Source organism: Geotrypetes seraphini, chromosome 1 (assembly GCF_902459505.1).
Source record: "Geotrypetes seraphini chromosome 1, aGeoSer1.1, whole genome shotgun sequence".
NCBI lineage: Eukaryota > Metazoa > Chordata > Amphibia > Gymnophiona > Dermophiidae > Geotrypetes > Geotrypetes seraphini.
In genome coordinates, this window is record NC_047084.1 from 376,816,850 (window position 1) to 376,842,062 (window position 25,213).

At 46.3% G+C, this 25,213-nt stretch overlaps 1 protein-coding gene across 1 annotated transcript in view; it reads left to right on the plus strand.

The window, feature by feature from the left end:
* SARAF (store-operated calcium entry associated regulatory factor) overlaps positions 1–23,887 on the plus strand; it is an 81,194-nt gene extending 57,307 nt beyond the window's left edge. The window contains exons 5-6 of the mRNA XM_033915703.1: positions 4,196–4,317; positions 23,758–23,887. Of these exons, the coding sequence (XP_033771594.1) occupies positions 4,196–4,317; positions 23,758–23,783 (148 nt within the window). The 3' untranslated portion in view covers positions 23,784–23,887. The remainder of the gene's footprint in view (positions 1–4,195; positions 4,318–23,757) is intronic.
* Positions 23,888–25,213: the final 1,326 nt, after the last annotated feature.

Sequence of the window (25,213 nt, forward strand, 5' to 3'; positions counted from 1 at the left end):
GAAAACTCCACATTAATATTTGTCCTTACCAAAAGGACAGTGTCCTTGCCAAAAGGACAGTAACCGCGGCGGGTTTACCGAAAACCCTACAATTTAAATAAAGGGTTGGAACATGATGCCAATACCTGTGAGTATTAAAGAACAGAATTCAAAATTCAGAAATACTCACAAAATATTGGTAATGTCAAGTCCATCACGGACGTAGCCCCCAAATTGAAACGGACAAGATCCATTTCTAGGTCCCGAAATCACATTCTGTCATCTGGAGGCAATTCCCCTTAGAAAGAAATATAGATAGCCAGTTTTCTAAAGAGATTTTTGCCTGATTTATTATGAGTCTGCAAAACATTTATATATCTGTTACATGGGTCAGTGGTAACTATCACAACAAAAGGGGATGGACAAGAGAGGGGAAGGGGTGCGTGAGCAGGATATGTACTTCATTGTTTAAATCTTAAAGGTGTTAAGAGCTGTGGGGGGTTGAGCCTTCCTGTCTCAGACAACTAACCTAGTTAACATAAATTAAATGACCTCTTCCCAAACCATTAAGAAAGTAAACACCCAACATTCTACATTTGATTACTTCCAGCACAGGCAGGAACAAAAGACATAAAATATGTGTGTCCTTTTCAAATGTGTCCTTTCATAGACAGAGACAGAAAATCTATCCTTTCATTACAACTAGGACATCCTGTTTCTAAACGTACGTTGTCCAATTGGCTTGCAGCGTGCATTTCATTTTGTTATGCTCATTCCGGACTGACTCTGGAAGGTTCTGTCACGGCCCATAGGGTCCGAGCTATGGCAGCATCTGTAGCGTTCCTCCGTTCCACTCCTATTGAGGAAATCTGCAAAGCTGCCACTTGGTCCTCAGTTCATACTTTTACATCTCATTATTGTCTGGACGCTTTCTCCAGACGGGATGGACACTTCGGCCAATCTGTTTTGCAAAATTTGTTTTCCTAATGGCCAACCTTCCCACCATCCCTCTTTTTGTTAGCTTGGAGGTCACCCATCAGTCAAGAATATGCTGCCTGCTTGTCCTGGGATAAAGCACAGTTACTTACCGTAACAGGTGTTATCCAGGGACAGCAGGCAGATATTCTTGCGTCCCACCCACCTCCCCGGGTTGGCTTCTTAGCTGGCTTATCATAACTGGGGACCGCGCGCCTGTGTCGGGCGGGAAGGCACTCGCGCACGCGCGGTGCGGCCTCTAGAACTTTCCAAGTTCTTAGAGTGCAATCACTCTAAAAGTGTCCGTACCGGGGATCCGTCGGTGCCGTCACCCATCAGTCAAGAATATCTGCCTGCTGTCCCTGGATAACACCTGTTACGGTAAGTAACTGTGCTTTTTAACTGGATAGCAACCACTCTCGCTGAAGGAACATTCCACGAAGAAATGGGACACATTCTAATCACACCCATTCCAAAAGACCAAAAAAACTCACTAGCCCTAAAAACCAACTAGAGACTGATAACAAGCATCCCCTTATTCACCAAGCTGCTCGAAGGACTAGTCAATTTGGAGCTAGTAGACTATCTAGACAAATTTAATATCCTCAGTGAACACCAATCGGGATTCAGAAAAGGTTTTAGCACTGAGACAGTCCTGGCCTCGATCCTCAATCACCTATACGGTTTATTTAGCAAAGGAACAAGTGCTCTGATTTTATAACTAGACTTCAGCAGTGCTTTCGACTTGGTTGATCACGAAATAATGCTACACTGCCTGGACGGAATAGGAATCACGGGAAGAGTAAGAAACTGGCTACAGGGTTTCCTAAAAAAGAGATTTTACCGGGTGATTAGTGGAGGGACGTACTCAAACACCTGGAAAAACCCCTCAGGAGTACCTCAAGGTTCACCGCTATCACCTACTCTATTCAACATCTACATATCATCCCTAGGACACTTCCTAAAAAAGCTAAACCTAATCCACTACATATATGCAGATGACATTTCCATTTTAATCCCAGTAAACAGCATAACGAAAGAGACCTCAGAATACATTTCTCAAATTATGACCAAAATAGAACAATGGACAATAAACTTCAAGCTGAAACTAAACACAGAAAAAACAAAAGTCTTCCTTGCAAGCCCAACAGACAAAATTACCAATACAACGTTACATATAAAAGATCATGCGTACCCGATTACTAAAACAATAAAAATATTGGGAGTCACACTAGATACCCACTTGACAATGGTGGAACACATGAACATAGTAGTAAAAAAAAATGTTTCCTGACACTGTGGAAATTAAGGTCCATCAAAAAATACTTTGACCCTCTATCATTTAGACTACTAGTGCAATCACTAATGCTTTCAACACTGGACTTCTGCAATATGGGTATACCTAAAAAAACTGTAAGGAAACTTAGGATTGTCCAAAACACAGCGGTCCACTTGATATTTGGATTGAAAAAGAGTGACCATATTAGCCCCTACTACAAACTACTTCACTGGCTGCCAATGGAGGCACAAATAATATTCAAGTTCTCTTGCATATGTTTCAAGCTGGTTTGGGGACTAGCTCCTACATACCTGCTTCCTCACTTCACTCTATACAGTCCTACGAGACAAACCAGAAACAGCAAACTATTTGCATACCCGAGCATTACCGGCTGCAAATACAAAACCTTCCTGGATAGAACTTTTATGTACCAAGCTAACAAACAACAACACTGGTTAGACAGCTACTTAAATGGAGCAAGATTGACATATAAGGCCTTTAGAAAAGCCATAAAAACTGCCTTATTCAACAGAATTGTCACCTAAAAAAGTATCTTCACCCAACACTACATATGTCCACTCCTGCTTTCAAATCTGAAATGTATAACATTTTTTCTGCTGCCTTTTTAAGACTCTGTTTGCTGTATTTTTTCACTGCCTGTTGTAAAACTCCATATGCTGTATATCTTTGCCTTTTTGTAAGACTCTATATGCTCTTTGTAAGACCCTACACGCTGTATCCCGGACTTTTTTGTAAGTTTCTATATGCTTTTGTAAGTTTCTGTATACTGTATCCCGGATCTCAACACATTGCAACTTCGCTGATTGTCCAGCTCTATTCGGTGTGAACCGCCTAGAAGTCTCACGACTATGGCGGTATAGAAGAATAAAGTTATTATTATTATTATTATAAAAGAGGCTCCCAGAATCGGCCCCAAGAAAGTACAAATGTCCATGGACAAATTTAACACCTTGATCTGAAAGAGATGTAAATCTGCTCATGAACCCTCTGTGTACCTTGCAATGCCAATCTGCATGTTCAGGAGTGCTTGTGTCCAAATTGCATCATTTTTTGCCCTGCACCACATAGGAGCTTTCACGGCTATTCACTGCTGATTCCAGTTTTATCCAGTTGTTATCAGGTTCTTTTGTATTGACAAACTCTAGGACCCCTGAGGAAGGAGTGTTTCTTCGAAAAACAGACCATGTCGGGTCCAGTCTTATCAGTCCTTTTGGATACAAACTGTTTTATGATGTTATTTTTATGATTATTTATTAAAGACTTGGTGTCCTGTACACCATTACTGCAGTTTTTGTTTTTGGTTTTCAACTCGATATTTCACTGCAGTTCTGTTGGATTTTCTGTTTGTTGTTGCCTCCGAGACACTTTTATATGCACATGTGGTCATATAAACATATTTTAATAAAACCTTTTTCTGTGTATAAAGCTGGCTTGTATAAGAAACCTTTATGAAATAAACACCTTAAGAATAATGTTATAAATACAGACTTAATTTCATCATAAATCAGAGCTTTTGTGTAAAACTGCCATTTCTCCTTAATTTTCTAAAAATAAAAAGGGCAATTCCTTGGTGTATGCTGAAAACAAAAATTACCACTGTATCTAAACTTGTGCTGTTCATGATGGTGCTTTTTATGTTCACATCGACCTGGAAATTGTGTGCTGTTAAAACGTATAAGAATCTGTCATTTAACAAAGAGAGAGAGATTCAAAGTTTGAATTCATCTGGTGAATCAGATCTCTTCATCTTACTTGTCTTCCTTTGTAGAGACACACAATGCAAATTGAGACTCCAGGGCCAGTGATAGGCTCACTGGTTCTGAAATGTTTTGCTTTCCATCTTGTGTGACAAGCAAGGGAAGCAAACTCATCCATCACATGGTATGAGAACTCTCAAAATAACAGTAAATTCCTCTTTTAAATGCAACATTTTTTTTTCAGGTCACAGCCATATAATTTACCATCTTTTAATACATGGACTAATTCTGCCTACCCACCACCAATGCAAGGATATTCAGATGCTCCCAGGCGACAGGAAAGTTCAGGAACCAGGACAGCTTCAGGTAAGTCATAGGATGTTTTACTGTTTCTGTTCTATGTATATTTCTGTTCTCGCAGGTCTGAAGAAAGTTGGTACTTTTGGATGTATGGAAAGGTTAGGTACTTACCTCAGTCTTCTTTCTGGGAGGACATACAAGTCCTGGCAATAGGTGATATTATCGTACTCATGAGTTGATTGCAGAAGGATGTCACTTACATTCTTCAGTTCCACCTCCTCCAGTCCTCACACATTTTCCCCAACCTAATCGTTTGGTCCTACCCATATCATACCCCTTTCTTCCCTTGAGGAAACAACAATTTGTAACTTTTATTCCCTAATGTCCTCTCCTAATGTTTCTTAGTTCGTCTGTATTGTCAATCTGTCATAGCCCTTTGAAAATTGTTAATGTAAAATAACTTGTTTTACTGTTTTATACTACTATCCTTTTTACTATGTAATTCGCTTAGATTTGATAGGCGAACCATCAAATTTTATTAAACTTGAAACTTGAACTTGAATACTTACAAATCTGGAAAATTGTTAGCTTTTAGAACTTGTCGCTCACACACAAAGAAAATTTGCATATACCCGGCCAATCCATAGAGGGAGAATTGGTCCTGACAATATGTGATGTTTCAAAGCCATCTCCTGAGTCTGGGGGGAGACAAACAAGTCTGCCCTTAACACCGAGGATCTAAAAGTGGAATCTTCTCTCGCTGCCACATCCACTCTATAAAATTTCATAAATGTATGGAGAGTGGACCATGTAGCTGCTCTACAAATCTCTTTAGAAGGGATTGCCTTCGTTTCCACCCACAATGAGGCCATACCTCTAGTAGAGTGGCCTTCAGGGCAAATGGTGGCTGTTTTCCATAGCCATTGGACACTAATGAGGTAGCCATATGAATCCATCTGGAGATGGTTGCCTTAGATGCTAGCTTGCCTAGCCTCGCAGCATAGGTTAGGACAAAAAGATGATCTGAAAGACAAAACTCATTGGTTATTTCCAGGTATTAAAAAAAGACTTCTCCGTACATCTAGCAAGGTCAACAATTTGTCCCTCCTCTTGGAACCCATGCTGTGGAAGATGGGTAACCTGACTTCTTGATAGATATGGAAAGATGACACCACCTTCGGCAAAAATGAAGGGACAATACAGAGCAAAACTCCTGTTTCTGTAAAACTGAGGAACGGTTCCCTACAAGAAAGTACCCATATCTCACTCTCCTCTTGGAGGCTGTGGCTATCAGAAAAACTGCCTTCATTGTTAGATTCCCACATCAAAAACAAAGAAAGGGTTGAGACAAAAATATATTTTTTACTTAATCTTAAATTATATTCATTGTGGGAGAGGACATCATATATGTTATGTATCAGATTCTAGGGTCTCTTATAACATAAAGTTATTCCAGATCCACATCTTGTGCTTCAACTGTGTAATCATCTGTCCACCCCACCTCCTGTTAACCAGTTCAACAACTGCTTTTTGTTTATTACTTATAATATTCAATAAAATTATTGAAATTAAAAAAAAAAAATAGTTTCTAATATTATCAATCTCTTTAGCTTATTAACATATATAAAGTGTTCCCAACTTTTCAAACAATCTGTATGATGTCCTCCCCCACATTGAGTTTAATTTACGGTTTCATTGTTAGATTCAGCAGGGATGCCTCCTGCCTCGAAGGGTGCCTTGCTGAGGCCACTCATGACAATATTAAGGTTCCATGTGGGGAAACATCTGTCTTACTGGAGGTCTCAACCTGAATGTCCCCTTCCAAAATCTGACTATATCTGGATGTGAGGCCAAGGAACCCTTTTCCACTCGGGCTCTGAAGCATGAGAGACCCACAACTTGCACTTTAAGAGATCCTACTGCTTGCCCCTTTTTTAGGCCAGCCTGCAGAAAAGCCAAAACCACTGACACCGGCGCTCTCCAAGGATCTACCTGATCATTTGTGTACCACTGTTGAAACAACCTACGGGCATTAGCATAAGCCATGATTTTTGCTGGCATCTTTGTTCTAAGGAGGGTAGCAATAACCACCTCCGAATAGCCTTTCCACAGTAGGGCTGCGTGCTCAAGAGCCATTCCATAAGACCCCAAAGCATTCCAGATTCTGTAGGTGAACTGGATCCTGAGACAAACAATCTGTCTACACCTGAGACCTTTGTCTCTTTGCAGGCGCACTAAGCCTCCATACCAATTCCAGTCTGCAGCCACTAGGATCACGCATCTATGATGGTCTGCTATCCGACAGATGACCTGGCTTATCATGGACCACTGGAAAAACATGTACAGCAGACCTTGTGTTGGCCAAGATTGAACTAGATCATCTAAGCCTTCACTTTCTGGTTTGGCTCTTCTGCTGAAAAAAATTGAGTCACCTTGTTGTCTGCTGACACCATGAAGCCTATCATTGAAAGCCTCCATCATCCTACTATGCTGTCGAAAGCCCTCTGGGACAGTGACCTGTGGCAAGATCTTCCTGCTGAGATAGTTGGCTTTGTACATTGTCTACTCCCACAACATGTGCTGCTGAAATCACTTATGGATGGAGCTCTGCCCAATGAATAGCAGCTTGGCTTCCAGGTTCAGTGGAGCACTTTTGGTGCCTCCCTGCCGATTGACATAAGCCACTGCCATGACATTGTCTGAAAACACCCTGACTGCTTTGCCTTCCAGGTGTCTCACCAGAGTTTGCAAGGTGAGCTAAATGGCTCATAGCACTGGTCGGTTTATGGACCACTTCCTCTGACAGATTCCATCTGCCTTGGACTTGGTAACCGAGGCAATGTCCTCCCCATCTTTATAGGCTGGCATCAGTTGTCAAAATCGCCCAAGAAGAGATGCGGAGCAGCACTCCTCTTTCCAGAGATTCTGGTCTCAGCCACCAACACAAGCTACGCTGAGCTTCTACCGTCCATGCCAGTGGCTTCTGTAGTGACTCCGTCTGAAGAGACCAGCAGGACAACTGAGCATGCTGGAGGGGATGCATATGAGCCTTTGCCCAATGAACCACTTCTGTGGTTGCTGTCATGGACTCTAGTATCTGGAGGTAATCCTATGCCAGAGGTGTTGACATCGTCAAGAAGTCTGAGATCTGTTTCACTTGCTTTTATTTTATAAGAGTTGGGAAGAAAGACACGGTCCTCCACAGTGTCGAAGCATATTCCCAAGTACGCCAGTTATTGAACTGACTCTAATTCACTCTTTTGGAAGTTGAAGATCCTACCCAGTTCCTGCAACAGCTGGACCACTTTGAGTCACCACACACTCTCCTTCCATTTTGGACAGGGCCCTGATCAGCCAATTGTCCAAGTAAGGATATACTTGAGTTCTTTTCTTTGGGAGATGAGCCGCCTGCACCTTGATGTATGGCGCTGTTGCCAGTCCAAATGGAAGAGCAGAGAACTGGGAAGTATTTCCAGCACGTGAAATTTCAAGAACCTTCTGTGGGCTGGATAAATCAGAATATGAAGATAGGGTTCCGTCATATCCAAGGAGGTCAGCAATTCCCCCAGTGAGACTGCCATAATAACTGACCAAATTGTCTCCATGCGGAAAAGTGACACCTTCAAGGCTGCATCGACTGACTTCAGGTCCAGGATCAGTCTCCATTTTTCTGAGTCTTTTCTGGGCACTATGAAGTATATGGAGTAATCTGCCCAAGACCAATTCTGCAAGCAGAACTGGTTCTATGGCTTGAATAGCTGACAGCCTGTCTACCATTTTTCAGACTTTGACCACTTTTTCTGGCTGAAGAATCCACAAATTGGTCTGCTAAGGGGTAACTGAATTTGAATTGTCATATGTCTCAGATTATGTCCTCCACCCAGCGGTCTAAGCTGATACTCGCCCACACCGCCCAGAACTACGTTAATATTCCCCCTATCTGTGGAAGTCCTCCAGGATCTCCTAATGCTCCATAATTAGAGCAGGGGTGATAGTGTCCGAAGATCTAAAGGCAAAAAAACTGTATGACAAGGCGGTGGCTGCTGCCAGAAGAATGCTGGGCTGTATAAAGAGAGGCATAGCCAGTAGAAGGAAGAAGGTGTTGATGCCCCTGTACAGGCCATTGGTGAGGCCCCACTTGAAGTATTGTGTTTAGTTTTGGAGACCGTATCTGGCGAAGGACGTAAGAAGACTTGAAGCGGTCCAGAGGAGGGCGACAAAAAATGACAGGAGGCTTGCGCCAGAAGTCGTATGAGGAGAGACTGGAAGCGCTGAATATGTATACCCTAGAGGAAAGGAGAGACAGGGGAGATATGATTCAGACGTTCAAATACTTGAAGGGTATTAACGTAGAACAAAATCTTTTCCAGAGAAAGGAAAATGGTAAAACCAGAGGACATAATTTGAGGTTGAGGGCTGGTAGATTCAAGAGCAATGTTTGGAAATTCTACTTTATGGAGAGGGTGGTGGATGCCTGGAATGCGCTCCCGAGAGAGGTGGTGGAGAGGAAAACAGTGACTGAGTTCAAATAAGCGTGGGATGAACACAGAGGATCTAGAATCAGAAAATAATATTAAATATACAATTAAGGCCAGTACTGGGCAGACTTGCACGGTCTATGTCTGTATATGGACATTTGGGGGAGGATGGGCTGGAGAGGGCTTCAATGGCTGGGAGGGTTTAGATGGGCTGGAGTAGGTTTTAACGGAAATTTCGGCAGTTGGAACCCAAGCACAGTACCGGGTAGAGCTTTGGATTCTTGCCCAGAAATATTTAAGAAGAAAAAATTTAAATTGAACCAGGTTGGGCAGATTGGATGGACCATTCGGGTCTTTATCTGCCGTCATCTACTATGTTACTATGTAATGAGAGAAAATGATTTCTTCACCTGTGAAGCACTCATAATCGAGCACTGTGCCATCACTTTAAATAGGCGGCATACTGCCGGGTCTTCCCCATGTTCAAGAGAGACTACAGTCTCCTGGCCTCCTGTCTCTGTTTGAGACACCGAATCCCCCAGAAGGGACAATTCACTCTAGGTCAGTAAAAGCATAGAATCCAACTTCCTGTCTCCCCAGTCATTATCCCCCATGGTCCTCTGGCTCCTGCTTAGGAATTTCTGCTGTAGCAAGTGCCCTGGAGAGCACTCGTCCCCTTGTATAGACACCATTGTCCCCTCAACTGACATGGAAGATCCTTGATAGTTTAAGTAGGCTTTCCACAACAAACTTACAAAATCTGGGATAAGTCCCTGACTAGGGACCCCTGGAATGCCTTTCTGGCTTTCACTTTGCCATTTCTTGGGCTCCACAGCATCCACGCACCGCGCTTCACCCGAACTCCATTCCAAGGCTCCAGAAAGGCTATTTTCACCAGACAAGACGTTCTCTATGATCTCCCTGCCTTGAGGGCGCCAGTTGTGGCTAAGCCAGAAGCTCCCGTCCCTCCCTTATGTGACCTGCAGCACATGGAACATGGCCACTGTTTCACTGGCCAAGCATTGCAAATCTTGCATGATAAAGGGGTATTTATTTATTTATATTCTGCATATCCTACAATTATCCCAGGACAAGCAGGCAGCCTATTCTCACATATGGGTGACGTCACCAACGGAGCCCGGATGCAGACAGCCTCGCAAACAGACTTGCTTGTAGAAATTTAGAAGTTTTGAGTCAGCCGCATCGCACATGTGCGAGTGCCTTCCCGCCAAGCGCAGGACGAGTCTCCTCAGTTCACAGTTTCTGCGGAGCCAAGAAGTCCATCTTTGACTCTCTGCGTTCAAGTTTGTTACTTCGTGCCTTCTCTCACCACGATTTGTGTTATTTTCTTCACGAATCGCTGTTTTCTTTTATTTCTAGTTAAAAAAAAAATGTATTTTCTTCCATTCGACTGGCGGGGCAGGCCGATCGGCCGCAGCCCAGGGGCTTCGACTTTGCTGCGGCTATTTTTCCTCCTGTGTCCCGGCCAGCAATGGGCTTCAAGAAGTGTTGCCAGTGCCAGCGTGCGATTTCCCTCACGGACCCACACCGTCGGTGCCTTAACTGCCTTGGGCCGGGCCATCAACCGAAGTCGTGTGAGTGCTGTGCTACTCTTCAACCTCGTGCCCGTAAACGTCATCAGATTTTAGTGGAGAAGCTTTTCGGGATGGACTCTTCAGTCACACCCTCGTCTTCAAAAGCGACCTCGGTTCCACCTTCTACCGAGGTTCCACCTTCTACCGAGGGTCCTCCTGCATCCACGTCTCTGACCTCGAGCATCATCAAGCCTTCCTCATTTGCGGCGGCTCTTCGAGTACACCTGCTGTATTTTCCCCTGAATCCTCAGGTCAGATAGCTTATGCAGAAAGTTCCAGCGGTGGTCCTCAAGCTTGCTAAGACTTCCAAGTCAAAGCACATTTCTACTGCCTCTTTGGAACCTCCAGCCATAGCAGGTGGTCCGGTTTCAGACGCAGATCCATCCTTGCTGGCTTCCTTCCAGACCATGTTAGAGCAGCAATTTATTCAGTTCCTAACCAAAATAGGACCGAAGCTAGCTACTCTAATCCAGCCTGGGCATTCTTCAGACTCCCGCAAGGTCGAGCCTCTTTCTATGCCTTGCGACCCACTTTCTCGGCACATTGCAGTCACTCCTTCCTTGAGACAGTTTCTCCGCTGGTGAATGCTTTCTTCCAATCTCTCTAGAAGGTCCTCACAACAGATTCCTTGACCTATGCTTGGGGCGCTCATCTCGATGGGTCTCTGTACTCAAGGCCACTGGACCAGTATGGATCATCGGTGTCGCATCAATCTGTTGGAACTCGGAGCGATATTCAACACTCTCAAAGCTTTTCAACATCTTCTTCATGACCAGGTAGTCCTCATTCGGATGGACAACCAAGTCGCCATGTACTATGTCAACAAGCAGGGAGGGACGGGATCTTCCTCCCTTTGTCAAGAAGCTCTGATGGTTTGGGACTGGGAAATCCGCCACAACACCTTCCTCAAAGTTGTCTACATCCAAGGGGTGAAAAATTGCTTGGCGGACAACTTGAGTCGTCTTCTGCAACCTCACGAATGGACACTCCATTCCTCGCCTCTTCATCACATTTTTTCACAGTGGGGAACGCCTCAGATAGATCTCTTTGCAGCTCCCCACAACCACAAACTACCTCAGTTCTGCTCCAGGATATATTCCCCTCATCGTCTCGAGGCAGATGCTTCCTTACTGGAATGGATGAATCTCTTCCTGTATGCATTCCCTCCATTCCCTCTCATTCTCAAGACTCTAGTCAAGTTGAAGAACGATCATGCCACCATGATTCTAATTGCTCCTCGGTGGCCGAGACAACCTTGGTACTCCGTTCTACTTCAACTCAGCAGCAGGGAGCCTTATCTTCTACCAGTTTTTCTGTCTCTGCTTACACAGAGTCAGGGATCTCTGCTTCATCCCAACCTGCAGTCTACACCTGACAGCTTGGTACCTCTCAACATAACTTCTCTTCAGTTTTCTCAACCTGTACGAGACATTGTAGAGGCTTCTAGGAAGCCTACAATGCTACCACCAAAAATGGACTATATTTTCTACGTGGTGCATCTCTCACGATAAGGAGCCTCAACATTCCTCCTTATCTTCTGTGCTAGATTATCTTTTGCACTTATACACCTCTGGCCCAAGTCTACATCAATCCGAGTCCATCTCAGTGCATTTGCTGCTTTCCATCAGCCTATTGAAGGGAAACCCCCTCTGCTCATCCGATGGTTTCCAGATTCATGAAAGTACTCTTCAATGTCAAACCTCCTCTCAAACCACCTCCAGTGGTTTGGGACCTTAATATTGTTCTTGCTCAATTGATGAAGCCTCCATTTGAACCAATGTCTATGGCTCATCTGAAGTATCTCACTTGGAAAGTGGTGTTTCTCATGGCCCTCACATCTGCTAGAAGAGTCAGTGAGCTGCAAGCTTTAGTTGCTGATCCACCTTTCACTGTGTTCCCTCATGACAAGGTGGTCCTCCGTACTCATCCTGAATTCCTACCTAAAGTGGTTTCAGAATTTCATCTCAACCAATCCATTGTTCTTCCAGTGTTCTTTCTAAGGCCTCATTCTCACCCTGGAGAATCAGCTCTTCATACTCTGGACTGTAAACATGCTTTGGCCTTCTATTTGGAACGCACCAAACCACACAGAACTGCTCCTCAACTTTTTGTCTCCTTCGATCCAAACAAATTGGGACATCCAATCTCTAAGCGTACCATCTCCAACTGGATGGCTGCTTGTATCTCGTTCTGCTATGCCCAGGCTGGATTACAACTACAGAGTCGAGTCACAACCCATGAAGTCAGAGCAATGGCAGCTTCAGTAGCTTTCCTTAGATATACACCTATTGAGGAAATTTGCAAGGCTGCTACTTGGTCCTCGGTTCATACTTTCACTTCTCACTATTGTCTGGATGTTTTCTCCAGACGGGATGGCCATTTTGGCCACAGAGTATTACAAAATTTATTCTCCTAAGTTGCCAGCGCTCCCACCATCCCATTCTGATTAGCTTGGAGGTCACACATATGTGAGAATAGGCTGCCTGCTTGTCCTGGGATAAAGCACAGTTAGTTACCATAAAGCAATGTTACTTACCGTAACAGTTGTTATCCAGGGACAGCAGGCAGCTATTCTCACTAGTGGGTGATGTCATCAGACAGAGCCCCGGTACGGACGTCTCACAAGCACGTGTTGCTTGTAGAAACTTAAAAGTTTCTAGATGCCCGCACCGCGCATGCGCCGGTGCCTTCCCGCCCGGAGATCCGGGCGTGTCTCCTCAGTTCAGGTAGCTAGCCTGAGAAGCCAACCCAGGGGAGGTGGGTGGGACGTGAGAATAGCTGCCTGCTGTCCCTGGATAACAACTGTTACGGTAAGTAACATTGCTTTATCCCAGGACAAGCAGGCAGGTATTCTCACTAGTGGGTGACCTCCAAGCTAACCTCAGTGGGATGGAGGGGGAGTTGGCGACTTAAGAGAATAAATTTTTCAATACTGTTTGGCCAAACTGTCCATCCCGTCTGGAGAGAGTATCCAGACAATAATGTGAGGTGAATGTGTGAACCGAGGACCAGGTGGCAGCCTTACAAATTTCCTCGATTGGTGTTGATCTGAGGAATGCTACTGAGGCTGCCATTGCTCTGACCTTATGGGCTGTGACCTTACAAGGAAGTGATAATCCAGCCTGGGCATAGCAGAAAGAGATACAAGCCGCCATCCAATTAGAGATGGTGCGCTTTGATATGGGTCTTCCCAACTTATTAGAATCTAAGGAGACAAAAAGTTGAGGAGTGGTTCTGTGTGGCTTGGTGCGATCCAGGTAGAAAGCCAAAGCACGTTTACAGTCTAGAGTGTGAAGGGCCGATTCTCCGTGGTGAGAATGGGGCTTAGGGAAGAATACTGGAAGTACAATGGATTGGTTGAGATGAAATTCGGAGACCACCTTAGGCAGGAATTTCGGGTGAGTGCGGAGGACCACCTTGTCATGATGGAATACTGTGAATGGTGGATCCGCCATCAATGCCTGGAGTTCGCTGACTCTGCGAGCGGACGTCAGGGCTACAAGAAAAAGCACTTTCCAGGTGAGATACTTAAGAGGGGCCCTGTTGAGTGGTTCAAACGGGGGCTTCATGAGACGGGAAAGGACTACATTGAGGTCCCAAACTACTGGGGGTGGTTTGAGAGGAGGGTTAACATGGAAGAGTCCTTTCATAAATCTGGCGACCACCGGATGGGCCGAGAGGGGTTTCCCTTGTAGGGGCTGGTGGAACGCCGCAATAGCGCTCAGGTGGACTCGTATGGATGTAGACTTGAGCCCAGATTGAGATAGGTGTAGGAGATAGTCCAGCACGGAGGATAAGGAAGCTCGCTGAGGTTCCTTTGATTTAGAAACACACCATGAGGAGAATCTAGTCCATTTCTGGGAGTAGCATTGTCGAGTGGCGGGCTTCCTGGAAGCTTCCAAGACCTCCCTCACTTCTTGTGAGAATTGGTGAGGGGTTACGTTGAGAGGAACCAAGCTGTCAGGTGGAGAGACTGCAGGTTGGGATGAAGCAGTGATCCTTGATGTTGAGTAAGTAGTGAAGGAAACACTGGAAGTGGTACTGGTTCCCTGCTGCTGAGTTGAAGTAGGAGGGAGAACCAAGGTTGTCTGGGCCACCAAGGAGCTATTAGAATCATGGTAGCCCGTTCGAGTTTCAGCTTGACCAGAGTCTTCTGGATCAGCGGGAATGGTGGGAACGCATATAGAAATCGTTTCCCCCAGTTCAGTAGAAAAGCATCTGCCTCGAGGCGATGAGGAGTGTAGATCCTGGAGCAAAACTGAGGCAGTTTGGAGTTGTGGGGAGCCGCGAAGAGGTCTATCTGAGGCGTCCCCCACTGCGTGAAGATTTGGTGAAGGGGGCTGGAATGGAGAGTCCATTCGTGCGGTTGTAGCAGACGACTTAGTTTGTCTGCTAAGACGTTGTTCTCCCCCTGAATGTAGACAGCTCTGAGGAAGGCGTTGTGGCGCACCGCCCAGTCCCAGACTCGTAGAGCTTCCTGGCAAAGGAGGGCCGAGCCTGTGCCTCCTTGCTTGTTGATATAATACATGGCGGCCTGATTGTCTGTGCGAATGAGGATCACCATGTTGTGAAGTAGGTGTTGGAAAGCTTGGAGCGCATTGAAGATGGCTCTGAGCTCCAGTAGATTGATTTGATGTAGTCTTTCCGCACTGGTCCAGAATCCTTGGGTGCGGAGACCATCCAGGTGGGCCCCCCATGCATAGTTCGACGAATCGGTTGTGAGAACTTTCTGATGGGGGGGAGAGTGCAACAGCAAACCTCTGGATAGATTCGAAGAGGTCATCCACCAAAGTAGAGACTGCCGAAGAGCAGGTGTGACTAAGATGTGTTTGGTTAGTGGCTCGGACGTCTGATTCCACTGTGATGCCAGGGTCCACTGGGGGATCCTGAGATGGAGTCTGGCAAAGGGTGTCACATGTACTGTGGAGGCCATATGGCCCAGGAGCACCATCAGTTGTCTCGCCGGTAGGGTTTGGCGAGTAGACACCGACTGGCAGAGGTGGAGAAGGGACTCCATGCGTTGCAGAGGCAGGAATGCTCGGAGTCGAGTGGTGTCCAGGACCGCTCCGATGAAGGGGAGGGACTGGGTGGGTTGTAGATGAGACTTGGAAAAGTTGATCTTGAAGCCCAAATTCTGGAGGAAGTAGGTTGTAGCCAAGACCGCCGAAGTGACCTCTGGGGCTGACGGGGCCTTGATGAGCCAGTCGTCGAGGTATGGGAACACCTGTAGACCCCTGTCTCGGAGTGCCGCGGCCACTACCACCAGGCACTTTGTGAAGACTCTGGGGGACGAAGAGAGGCCGAATGGTAGCACTCGATACTGTAGGTGCAGATTTCCCACCCGAAATCTGAGGAACTTTCGGGAGGCCGGGTGAATGGGGATGTGAGTGTAGGCCTCCTTGAGATCCAGGGAGCATAACCAGTCGTTCTGCTCGAGGAGGGGGTATAGAGAAGCCAAAGTCAACATGCGAAACTTCTCTTTGACCAGAAACTTGTTGAGGGCCCGAAGGTCTAAAATGGGTCGCAGGTCGCCCGTTTTCTTCGGGACGAGGAAGTACCGGGAGTAAAACCCTCGGTTCAACTGGTCTGACGGGACCGGCTCGACAGCCCGAAGCTGAAGTAAGGTTTGGACTTCCTGAAGAAGAAGGGCGGTCTGTGTCGAGCTTGAAGGATACTCTCTTGGAGGATGGTCCGGGGGGACCCGATGGAAGTGAAGAGAGTATCCTTCTCTTATGATGGTAAGGACCCATAGGTCCGTGGTTATGGCCTCCCATCGATGGTAAAAAAGATGGAGGCGGCCCCCTATGGGAGAGGCTGAGGGGTGCAGAACGGTGTCGGTTATGCTCCCAGGAGGGGAGTCAAAAGGGCTGGGGAGCCTTAGGTGCAGCCGGTGGCTGAGGTTTTTGCTGAGACTTCTGGGGAGGTTGTCTCTTTGCAGGTTGTCTCGCAGCAGGCGTTTGTCTGGGCATGTAACGCCGCTGGTAAATCAGGGGTGGCCTGGAAGGTCGAGACTGTTGAGGTTTGGGTTTGGGCCGCAGGATGGATTGAAAAGATTTTTCGTGATCCAACAGCTTCTTGGTAACAGTTTCGATAGACTCATCGAACAGGTCAGCTCCCGCACATGGTATGTTGGCGAGTCTGTCCTGGAGGTTGGGATCCATATCGATTGTACGGAGCCATGCCAGGCGACGCATGGCTACTGCGCTTGCGGCAGCACGTGCCGAGAGTTCGAATGCATCGAAGGAGGATTGCATCAGCTGGAGGCGTAATTGGGAGAGGGAGGCTACCACTTCCTCGAACTCGAATCGAGCTTGGGTGTCTATGAACGGAGTGAACTTGCGGAGCACCGGCAAGAAGAACTCCAGATAGGAAGAGAAAAAGAAATTGTAGTTCAGCACCCGTGACGCCATCATGGAGTTTTGATAGAATTTTCTACCAAATTTGTCCATCGTTCTCCCCTCTCGGCCCGGCGGTACAGAGGCGTAGACCTGAGAGGGATGAGAGCGTTTAAGAGAGGACTCAACCAGTAGGGATTGGTGGGAGAGTTGAGGGCCCTCAAATCCTTTATGGTGCACGATGCGGTATCGAGCATCGAGTTTGCTGGGAATCGCCGGTATGGAGTACGGTGTTTCGAAACACTGCATGAAGGTCTGATCCAGCAATTTATGCAGGGGGAGCCGAAGCGACTCCGTTGGAGGGTTAGGTAAATGCATGGTGTCCAGATACTCTTTGGAGTATCGGGAGCCCGTGTCAAGGGTCACATCCAGATCATCCGCCATTTGTCGGAGGAATGATGAGAAAGACAATTGATCCGCCAGCGTCGGTCTGTGGGACGGGCTGGAGGAGGAAGAGGCCTCCGGATCCATGGACATCGGGGAGTGGCAAGGAGAATCGGGTACGGGTGTCTCCTCGTACTCCGGTCCCTCCGGAGGGGACACCTCAGATGAGGAGTATCCCATACGTTGCAGTTTTTTCTGCGGTGACACCTCCGAGTGGCGTGAAGAGTGCCAGGATGAGTGTCTTGATCGGTGCCCGTCTCGGTGGCGGGACGGGGATCGGGATCGTCTGTGCATCGCATGGTCTCCCGAGGCCCCCAAGTGGTGGATAGGGCTGGAAGCGGTGGATCGCAACTGGGGTTGCGATGCGGATTCTTGCGATGCTACCCAAGTCTGGTAAGGAGTACGGAAGAACTCTTCCTGACTATGCCCAGGGCTTTGAGTATCGATCGGAGGTCTGGTCCCATGTTGGCGCGGAGGCGTAATGGGCTCTAATGGCGGCATATCGGTAAGCGAGGCTTGCCGCATGGGCATCGCCGCCCTCCCCCATTCGTCCTCGTCGGTTTTCGAGGTCGAACGGCGAGGGGGAGGGGGCGGACCGCCCCTTTGGACCGGTACCGGGAGGTCACCCTGTATGGCAGCGATGAGCCCGGGTCCGATGGTCTTCATGAGCTCAACGAATTGAGCTTCCAGCACGGACCGTAGCGAAGCCGATAAGGAGGGATCCGCACCGAAAGGGGGTCCTCCTGCACGGTCATCGCGCTCCTTCGAGGTCGAGTGCTTCTGCTTAGTAGCTTTCGGCACTTTGATGACCACTGGTGGTACTGTGGAAGGAAGAGGTACCTGAACCGAGGAGACCGGGGCAGGCACCGACGTCGAGCTCGTGGATGTTGTCGGGATGAACGATGCCGGTTTCACCACACTCGATGCAGGAGGGGTCGATACCGGTTTCGCCTGAACCGGGGAGGTATCAGATGAAGTGGAGGCTGAAGGATCCTTAGCTGCGTCCATCTTGAACATCGATTCCCACAATAGGCAACGCCGTTTGAATGAGCGTGCCGTAAGGGTAGAGCAAGGCCTGCACGATTTCGGAATGTGGTCAGGACCCAAACACTGCAAACAGCGCCAGTGAGGGTCCGTGAGTGAAATCGCGCGTTGGCACTTGCTGCACTTTTTAAACCCGGTGATTGGCCGGGACATAGGCCGGAAAATCTCCGCCGCGAGGTCGAAGCCTGTGGGCCTGAGCCACGTGGCCGGCCCGTTCGACCCACCGGAGGAAATAATCTTTTTTTTTTTTTTTTTTTTTAACTGAAAAAGAAATGTACTGTTAACTGTAATTAAAAGAAAGCGAAAACGCGGACAAGGAAGGCAAATTTAACTGAATTCAGCTAGCGCATGATGAAGTTGAACTTCTCAGCTCCGCGGAAAGAAAAGAACTGAGGAGACACGCCCGGATCTCCGGGCGGGAAGGCACCGGCGCATGCGCGGTGCGGGCATCTAGAAACTTTTAAGTTTCTACAAGCAACACGTGCTTGTGAGACGTCCGTACCGGGGCTCTGTCTGATGACATCACCCACTAGTGAGAATACCTGCCTGCTTGTCCTGGGATAACAGTTGTTATCCAGGGACAGCAGGCAGCTATTCTCATAACCCACCCACCTCCCCTGGTTGGCTTCTCTGCTAGCTATCTGAACTGAGGAGACTCGCCCTGTGCTAGGCGGGAAGGCACTCGCGCATGCGCGGTGCGGATGACTCGAAACTTCTAAGTTTCTACAAGCAAGTCTGCTTGCGAGGCTGTCCGCATCCGGGCTCCGTCAGTGACGTCACCCATATGTGAGAATAGCTGCCTGCTGTCCCTGGATAACAACTGTTACAGTAAGTAACTGTGCTTTCTATGCGGATTACAAATTATTCAGGTACTCAAGCATTTTCCCCTATCTGTCCCAGCGGGCTCACACTCTTATCTAATGTACCTGGAGCACTAGGGGATTAAGTGATTTGCCCAGGGTTATAAGGAGCAGTGCAGGATTTGAACCCACAATCCCAGGGTGCTGGGGCTGTAGTTCTAACCACTGCACCACACACTCCCCACCAGTATCTCTACTGGAAGAGTCCTTCCCAAGTGGTTTTATTTCAAATTGAGGGGTTTTGAAGCAGATGGAGGCTTTTATTCAAAATCTGGAAAATTGTGATTGCACAAAGAAATGGCCCAAGAAAACCCACCCAAGGGTCAAAAAATTCAGGGAAGGGTTTTTTTTGCGGTTGGGGTCCCTAAAACAGCCCTAGCAACCCTTGAAACCTACAAATTCAGACCCCCCCCCCCAAGTTTTCCCATAAATATCAATACGCAGTACTTGCTGTGTGTGTGCTGGGTTAGCTATTACAGAAGCTGGGAATGGAGAAGACACTGCATCATAGCACACCAGTTCCATGTGTTGGGATCTTCAGGCTGCCAGTCAGACATATAACCCAACCAAGACCTCAATCCCTGTGGATCCACACATGAGTTGTGGGGAATATTTTACGCATTCAGCACCTGTTAAACCCTGCTAGACTAAAAACTGGAGCCAAGCAGCCTGTGCTCAAGCACCTGATAAATCAGGATGCAAGCAAGCTTCAAGGGGAACGGACCCAGAGCTCCACAAGTTCCAATGCAGGCCGGCTGGATAGGAACCCTGAGGGGGTTACCTTGCCAACTGCAGATGTCTGACCTGTGTTCTTTCCCCAGCGGAGCTGCCGTGGCGTCACTGGGGTCCTCTCCAGCACCAGAAAACCTCGAACTTGAAGGAAAAAATCAAAAATAATAAAAAAATTTTCAGAGCAGATCAAAATTGCACCCTCTCAACTCACTTGCAGAAGGAAAAATCTGAAGATGGTTCTACAGTACTGGAGAAAGAGGTGGAGCTGAAGAATGTAAATTTCATCCTTCTGCAATCAACTCATCGCAAGTATGGGAATATCACAGTCAGGGCACATATCCTTTGCACCAGAAATTTAATTTTGTCTTTAGCCAGAATTTGTTTAAATAGCTACCATACTTGCAAAGCGTTTCTCCTTATTCCAGAATAAACGTGTGGTTTCCAATATATATACTTTTTCTTCCAGTCTTGCTGTGACTTCTTGTAATTTAAAAACCAAGAACTATGCCTTGTAGCATAGGCAGTGGAATGTGGTATGCATCTTGGGCCCAGGGCCTACCAGTTACTGGAGAACTTAGGGGTGGGCTCATATATTGGGTTGTTTTGGCCCCGTCTAAACAAAAAGATGTCCTACCTCTGCCTGGTACTGTTCTTTGACTTAGTTATCCATCAACAAGTGGGCTGAATCAGCTCTCCAACCTGCTGTCACGCCTACGTGGGCTCTCCTGTCACTTCCTAGGTGTGGGTCCTGGAAGTAATGTCAGAAAGAGAGCCGACGCAGATTTGGCAGCAGGTTGGAGGTTTCTGCTTGCGCTAGGAACGTTACAGAGGTACATGGGAAGCAGTGTGAGAGCAAGGCAGTGGGGGGCGGGGAAGGAGCGGGGAGTGGAGAAGCAGACGGGCCACGCCCCTACCAAGATAGTGCCTGGGGCGAACTGCCTCCCTACCCCCCCTTACTATGCCATTGCATGGTCAGGTGTCCTGTGGACAATAGTCCCTCTAAGCTGAGCAGAAGTCCTCTACTATGGTCCTGTCAGTAGGGGATGCTGTTTCACTATCACATTTTCAGTAGTGAGGGCCTGGGTTCTTGCAGAACTCAAAAAAAGCCAGATGCTTTATTTCTGAGAATGTTCAGAACTTCTGCTTAGTCACTACATTACCAATCCCCTCATTCAATTTGTCTGTGCTGTCACCGAGACATGATTAGCTTTCCTTTATCTGTTATAAATATGGCACAGAGTAGAAAGGATTTTTCTCCCTCCCTTTTTACCTTAATTTACTATAGGTTCTCTTTGGCATACATCCATATATAGATAGATGGGGAAAAATGGAACTTCGTATCAGTGTTTATATGAAGAAATGGGGGTAGGGATCTTTCTTCCTTTGCAAGGAAGGACTAATGATCTGGAGCAGAGCCATGTCTTGGCAGATGCTGCTTTTAACAAGCAGTATCTTCTGGGACCTTAGAATGTGAACGCAAACAAGCAGTCATTGCCTACAACCAACCAATGCTTTTTAGACAAGGAAATCGTGCAGCATATTTTCCAGCTGTGGAGTGTCCTAAGTAGATTTCTTTGTATCAGAAGTCAACTTCCACAATTCAACATTCAAAGTTCACTTTATTGATAGTAGCACTCGCAGTTCAACGGCTCCCCCTTCTGCTTCTATTCCTTTCTCTCCTCTCTTCTACCTTCCAAAGTATTTAGATCAATGCTGTCTTGTTAAAATGTTTATTTTATTTTTATTTTTCCTCTAACTCTACTTTTCACTTCTCTATTACCCTCCAGGTACTTTAGTTAGATTGTGAGCCTTCGGGACAGTAAGGGAATTTTTCAAGTACCTTTCTTATTTCTAATCTTAATGTATATTTTCTGTAAACCGCTTAGAACCTAACGGATGTAGCGGTATATAAGAAATAAATTACATTACATTACATTACATTGACATCTCATCCTCATGACTCCTTTGTTGGGCTAAGAGAGAGCCCCTAAGCCAGCTGGAAGCTAAAGAAGTTGCAGTCCCCAGTTATGTCTAACACCACCAGCTCTAGCAGGATACATATTTCAAATCTGATATATTCTAATCACAAAATAGAAAATAAAATTATTTTTTTTTTACCTTTTGTTGTCTTGTCATTTTATTCTTCAAATCATGTTAGTCTCAGGTGCTGGTCTCTGTTTTCTTTTGTCTTCTCTTAACACACTTGCCAGGATCTGCTGACCATTTGACATTTCTTTTTTCTCCATGCTCACCATCCATCTTCTATCTTTGTATATATTGTTCCCTATGTTCAGCATCTCCCTCTTCTGTCTCCTATATGTCCCTTTCTAGTATTTCCCCTATGCCCATCCATCTTCATGCCTTCATCATCTCACCATTCTATGATCCCCTCCTGTGTACAGTATCACTCCTCTATATCCCTATGCCCCCCTGTCCAGCATATTCCTTCTGTGTTCTTATGCTCCCTCATGTCTATGCCCATATACCCTCCCATGTCTAGCATTACCCCTCTGTGTCCATATATCACCCCCATGCAACATGACCCTTTTTGTCCCTGTTCCTATGCTCTCATCTGTTCCCATCATCTCCCTGTGTCTAGCTTCTCACTTCTTTTACTCCCTTACACCAGTGTGCTCTCATACTCTCTTTCCTTTCTCCCTCCCTCCGCTATGTTCAATAGTTCTTTCATTCTTCCTTCATCCCCTTGGTTCAGTTTCTCTTTCCTTTTCTCTCTTCCTCCATGCAGGTACTGCACCTATCTCCCTTCCTTCTAGCCCCCTTCCCATGGGTCCAAAACCTATATCCGCTCCCTTCAGTGCCCAGGTGTGGGTCTGGCACCTCTCCCTTCTCTCCAGCTCCACTCCACCCACCACATGGATCCAGCAACTATCTCCCTTCCCTTCAGCTCCAGCCGGTCCAGCAGCCCAAGCAACCCCCCCCCCCCCCCATATCGCAGGTGCAGCAGCAGTCCCCCTCCCTCCCTATTGCTGGTCCAACAGCCCCCCATCTTTGCTCCTGATCACCAGTGGCAAAAAAAAACCCCAAAAAAACCTGTGATGCTCCTGGGTCAGCCCCTTCACACCTCCCAGGGACCTGGATTGGCCACTGTGAGAACGGGCTAATGGGCTTGATGGACCATTGGTCTGACCCAGTAAGGTTATTCTTATGTTCTTATGACCGTCTTTACCGTGAGGTCCATCAGCTGGGCTGACTCTTGGGAATGATGTCAAAGCTCACAATGTAAGAGCCATGGTGATGTCGGTAGTCCACTCAGTGTGGCCTCCTGCAAAAGCTCATACAGGGCTTTATTCAGGGCCACTGCTGCTTTAAGTCAGAGGCAGGGGGGAGGGGGCAGGCCGAATAAGCATTGAATCTCATCGCAGTATCGGCAACAATTCCCACACGCTGCCTGCCACTTACTTGGGGGGGGGAACAAATCATTCAGTTGAATCGGGCAGCGCTACCGCATACCCCTAAAAAGCGGCTCGCATACCCACGTATTTAGAAACACTGATCTAGAGGACTCGATGCCACGGTCCCTGATAGCACTTAAGCACCATTCCCTGGCAGTCACCAAAGAACTCTGCTTGTTCTTGGAGAAAGTAAAGTTACTTACTTGTAGCAGCTACACTGTTATCTTTTCTGCTCTGCAGTTGGGCCTCCAGAGAGGGGGACGACACAAGAGCTGCTGGGAATGGAAGTCCTTTCTCTTCTTTCACATCACAGAAAGTGCCTATTCAGTAGCAAAGATCATGATTATATTATGCACCTGAAGAGGTTAAAATCACTTTCATAATATAAATGTATTCTTCTGGAGCCCTGATGGGGAACTAATTTGACTAATATTGCGGGTCTCAAATACTGAGAAAAAAACAATTTTATGCATATGGAGGGTAAGTATTTCAGATAACAGGGTGAAAGAGAGAGATTCTACAAAGAATGATAAACTTACTTATCAAATATAGAAGTGGAAAAGTTTGTCATTGTCCAGTTTAATGTAATTTTCTGCTCTTTGCAGGATTTGGTGGCACAAAAAGAAGATGATGTGTTAAAAGAAAATCCATTTTGCTAATTGTTTCATTAATTCTAAAAATGTCTACATTAATCAAAGAAGAGAGGCCAGTTTAAGGAGCAACTTTAAAATAAATGAACATAATGCAGATGCAAAATTTATACATTTTATCTGTGCTTTTTCATATGTACCCTATAGAATTTATTATTATTATTATTATTATAGAAGTATTAAAAGATATTAGAATAGTGGGTGGGAAGTGGATAAATTTTATTTCGGGAAAATTTGTGATATTTCAAGTGATGTATTAAGTTAATCTGTTATTATTTTCTGTACACTTGATGTAAATATAAAATGAATAAAGAATATTAAAAAAAAAGAAAAAGGGCTGCAATTTTCAATAAGGTAAATTCCTAGCCCATGTTTGGCCTTCACCCTAATTTGATCCTAATTATTTCAGTTTAAGAACAGTTATTGTACCTCCAGGCAGTCGGATTTGCTTTTCCTAACTCTGGTTGAGAAACACAATTTATTTCAGCTAATAGAATTCTACTTGACTTTGATGTTATCAACATTGGCCTAAAGAAAGTTGTAAATTGATAAATGACACCCTCTTGTGATATCTTAATTAAATGATGATGCTGACTCAAGGATTTTGCCCATTTACAGTTTCTGGATGTCTTGTGAGAAGTGCTGTTAATCTGCAGGAAGAGGAATGTGGCGCAAGGAAGGATCAAAAGCAGATTCTGTTTTTTTTCTCTAGAATAAGTTTAAACTGTTTGAAATTCTGATAGCTACCATAGTCCCTTTTTCACATTTTTTGTTTGTTTTAAATTGTGTATAAAATATACTTCCTGAGTTATAGCAATCAGATTTTGAAAGCAGAACTTTCCATGCCCTGTTCTTTGAAAACACTGGCTAGAACAGGGTTGGGCAAACTTTTTGACTCGTGGGCTACAATGGACACTTAAATTTGCCAGAGGGGCTGGGCGAACAGAGGGGGGGGACCCCGGGGGGTGGGGTCTGATGTGCCACAGAATGATGATGGTAAGAGAAAGGGCTAAGGCAGAAAGAAAGAACGAACTCCCCCCCTCCAAAGGGCAGACTGTTGTCTCTGGTTTCTGCTTTCATCTTCATTTCACTCTCTTCCCTCCAGTGTCTGCCATCTCCCCTTTCCATCCAGCCTGCGCCCTCTCTCTCTTTTTTACGATTCATTCCAGCTTCACTTCTCTCTTCATTTTTATCTCTCCTACACCTGATCTAGCATCTTTGTCCCTCTTTCCTTATTTCTCTGCTGACCCCCTTCCCAGCATCAGTCTTTCTCTACTTTCTCATTCCTCTGACTCTCCCCTTTCCCTCATCTGATCTCTCCATTCCACCCTGACCCCTTCCCCTCCTCTAATCTCCCTGCCAGATGTTTCCTTCCTTTTTTCCTCCTCCCCTGTCCAGCAGTACCCCTTCT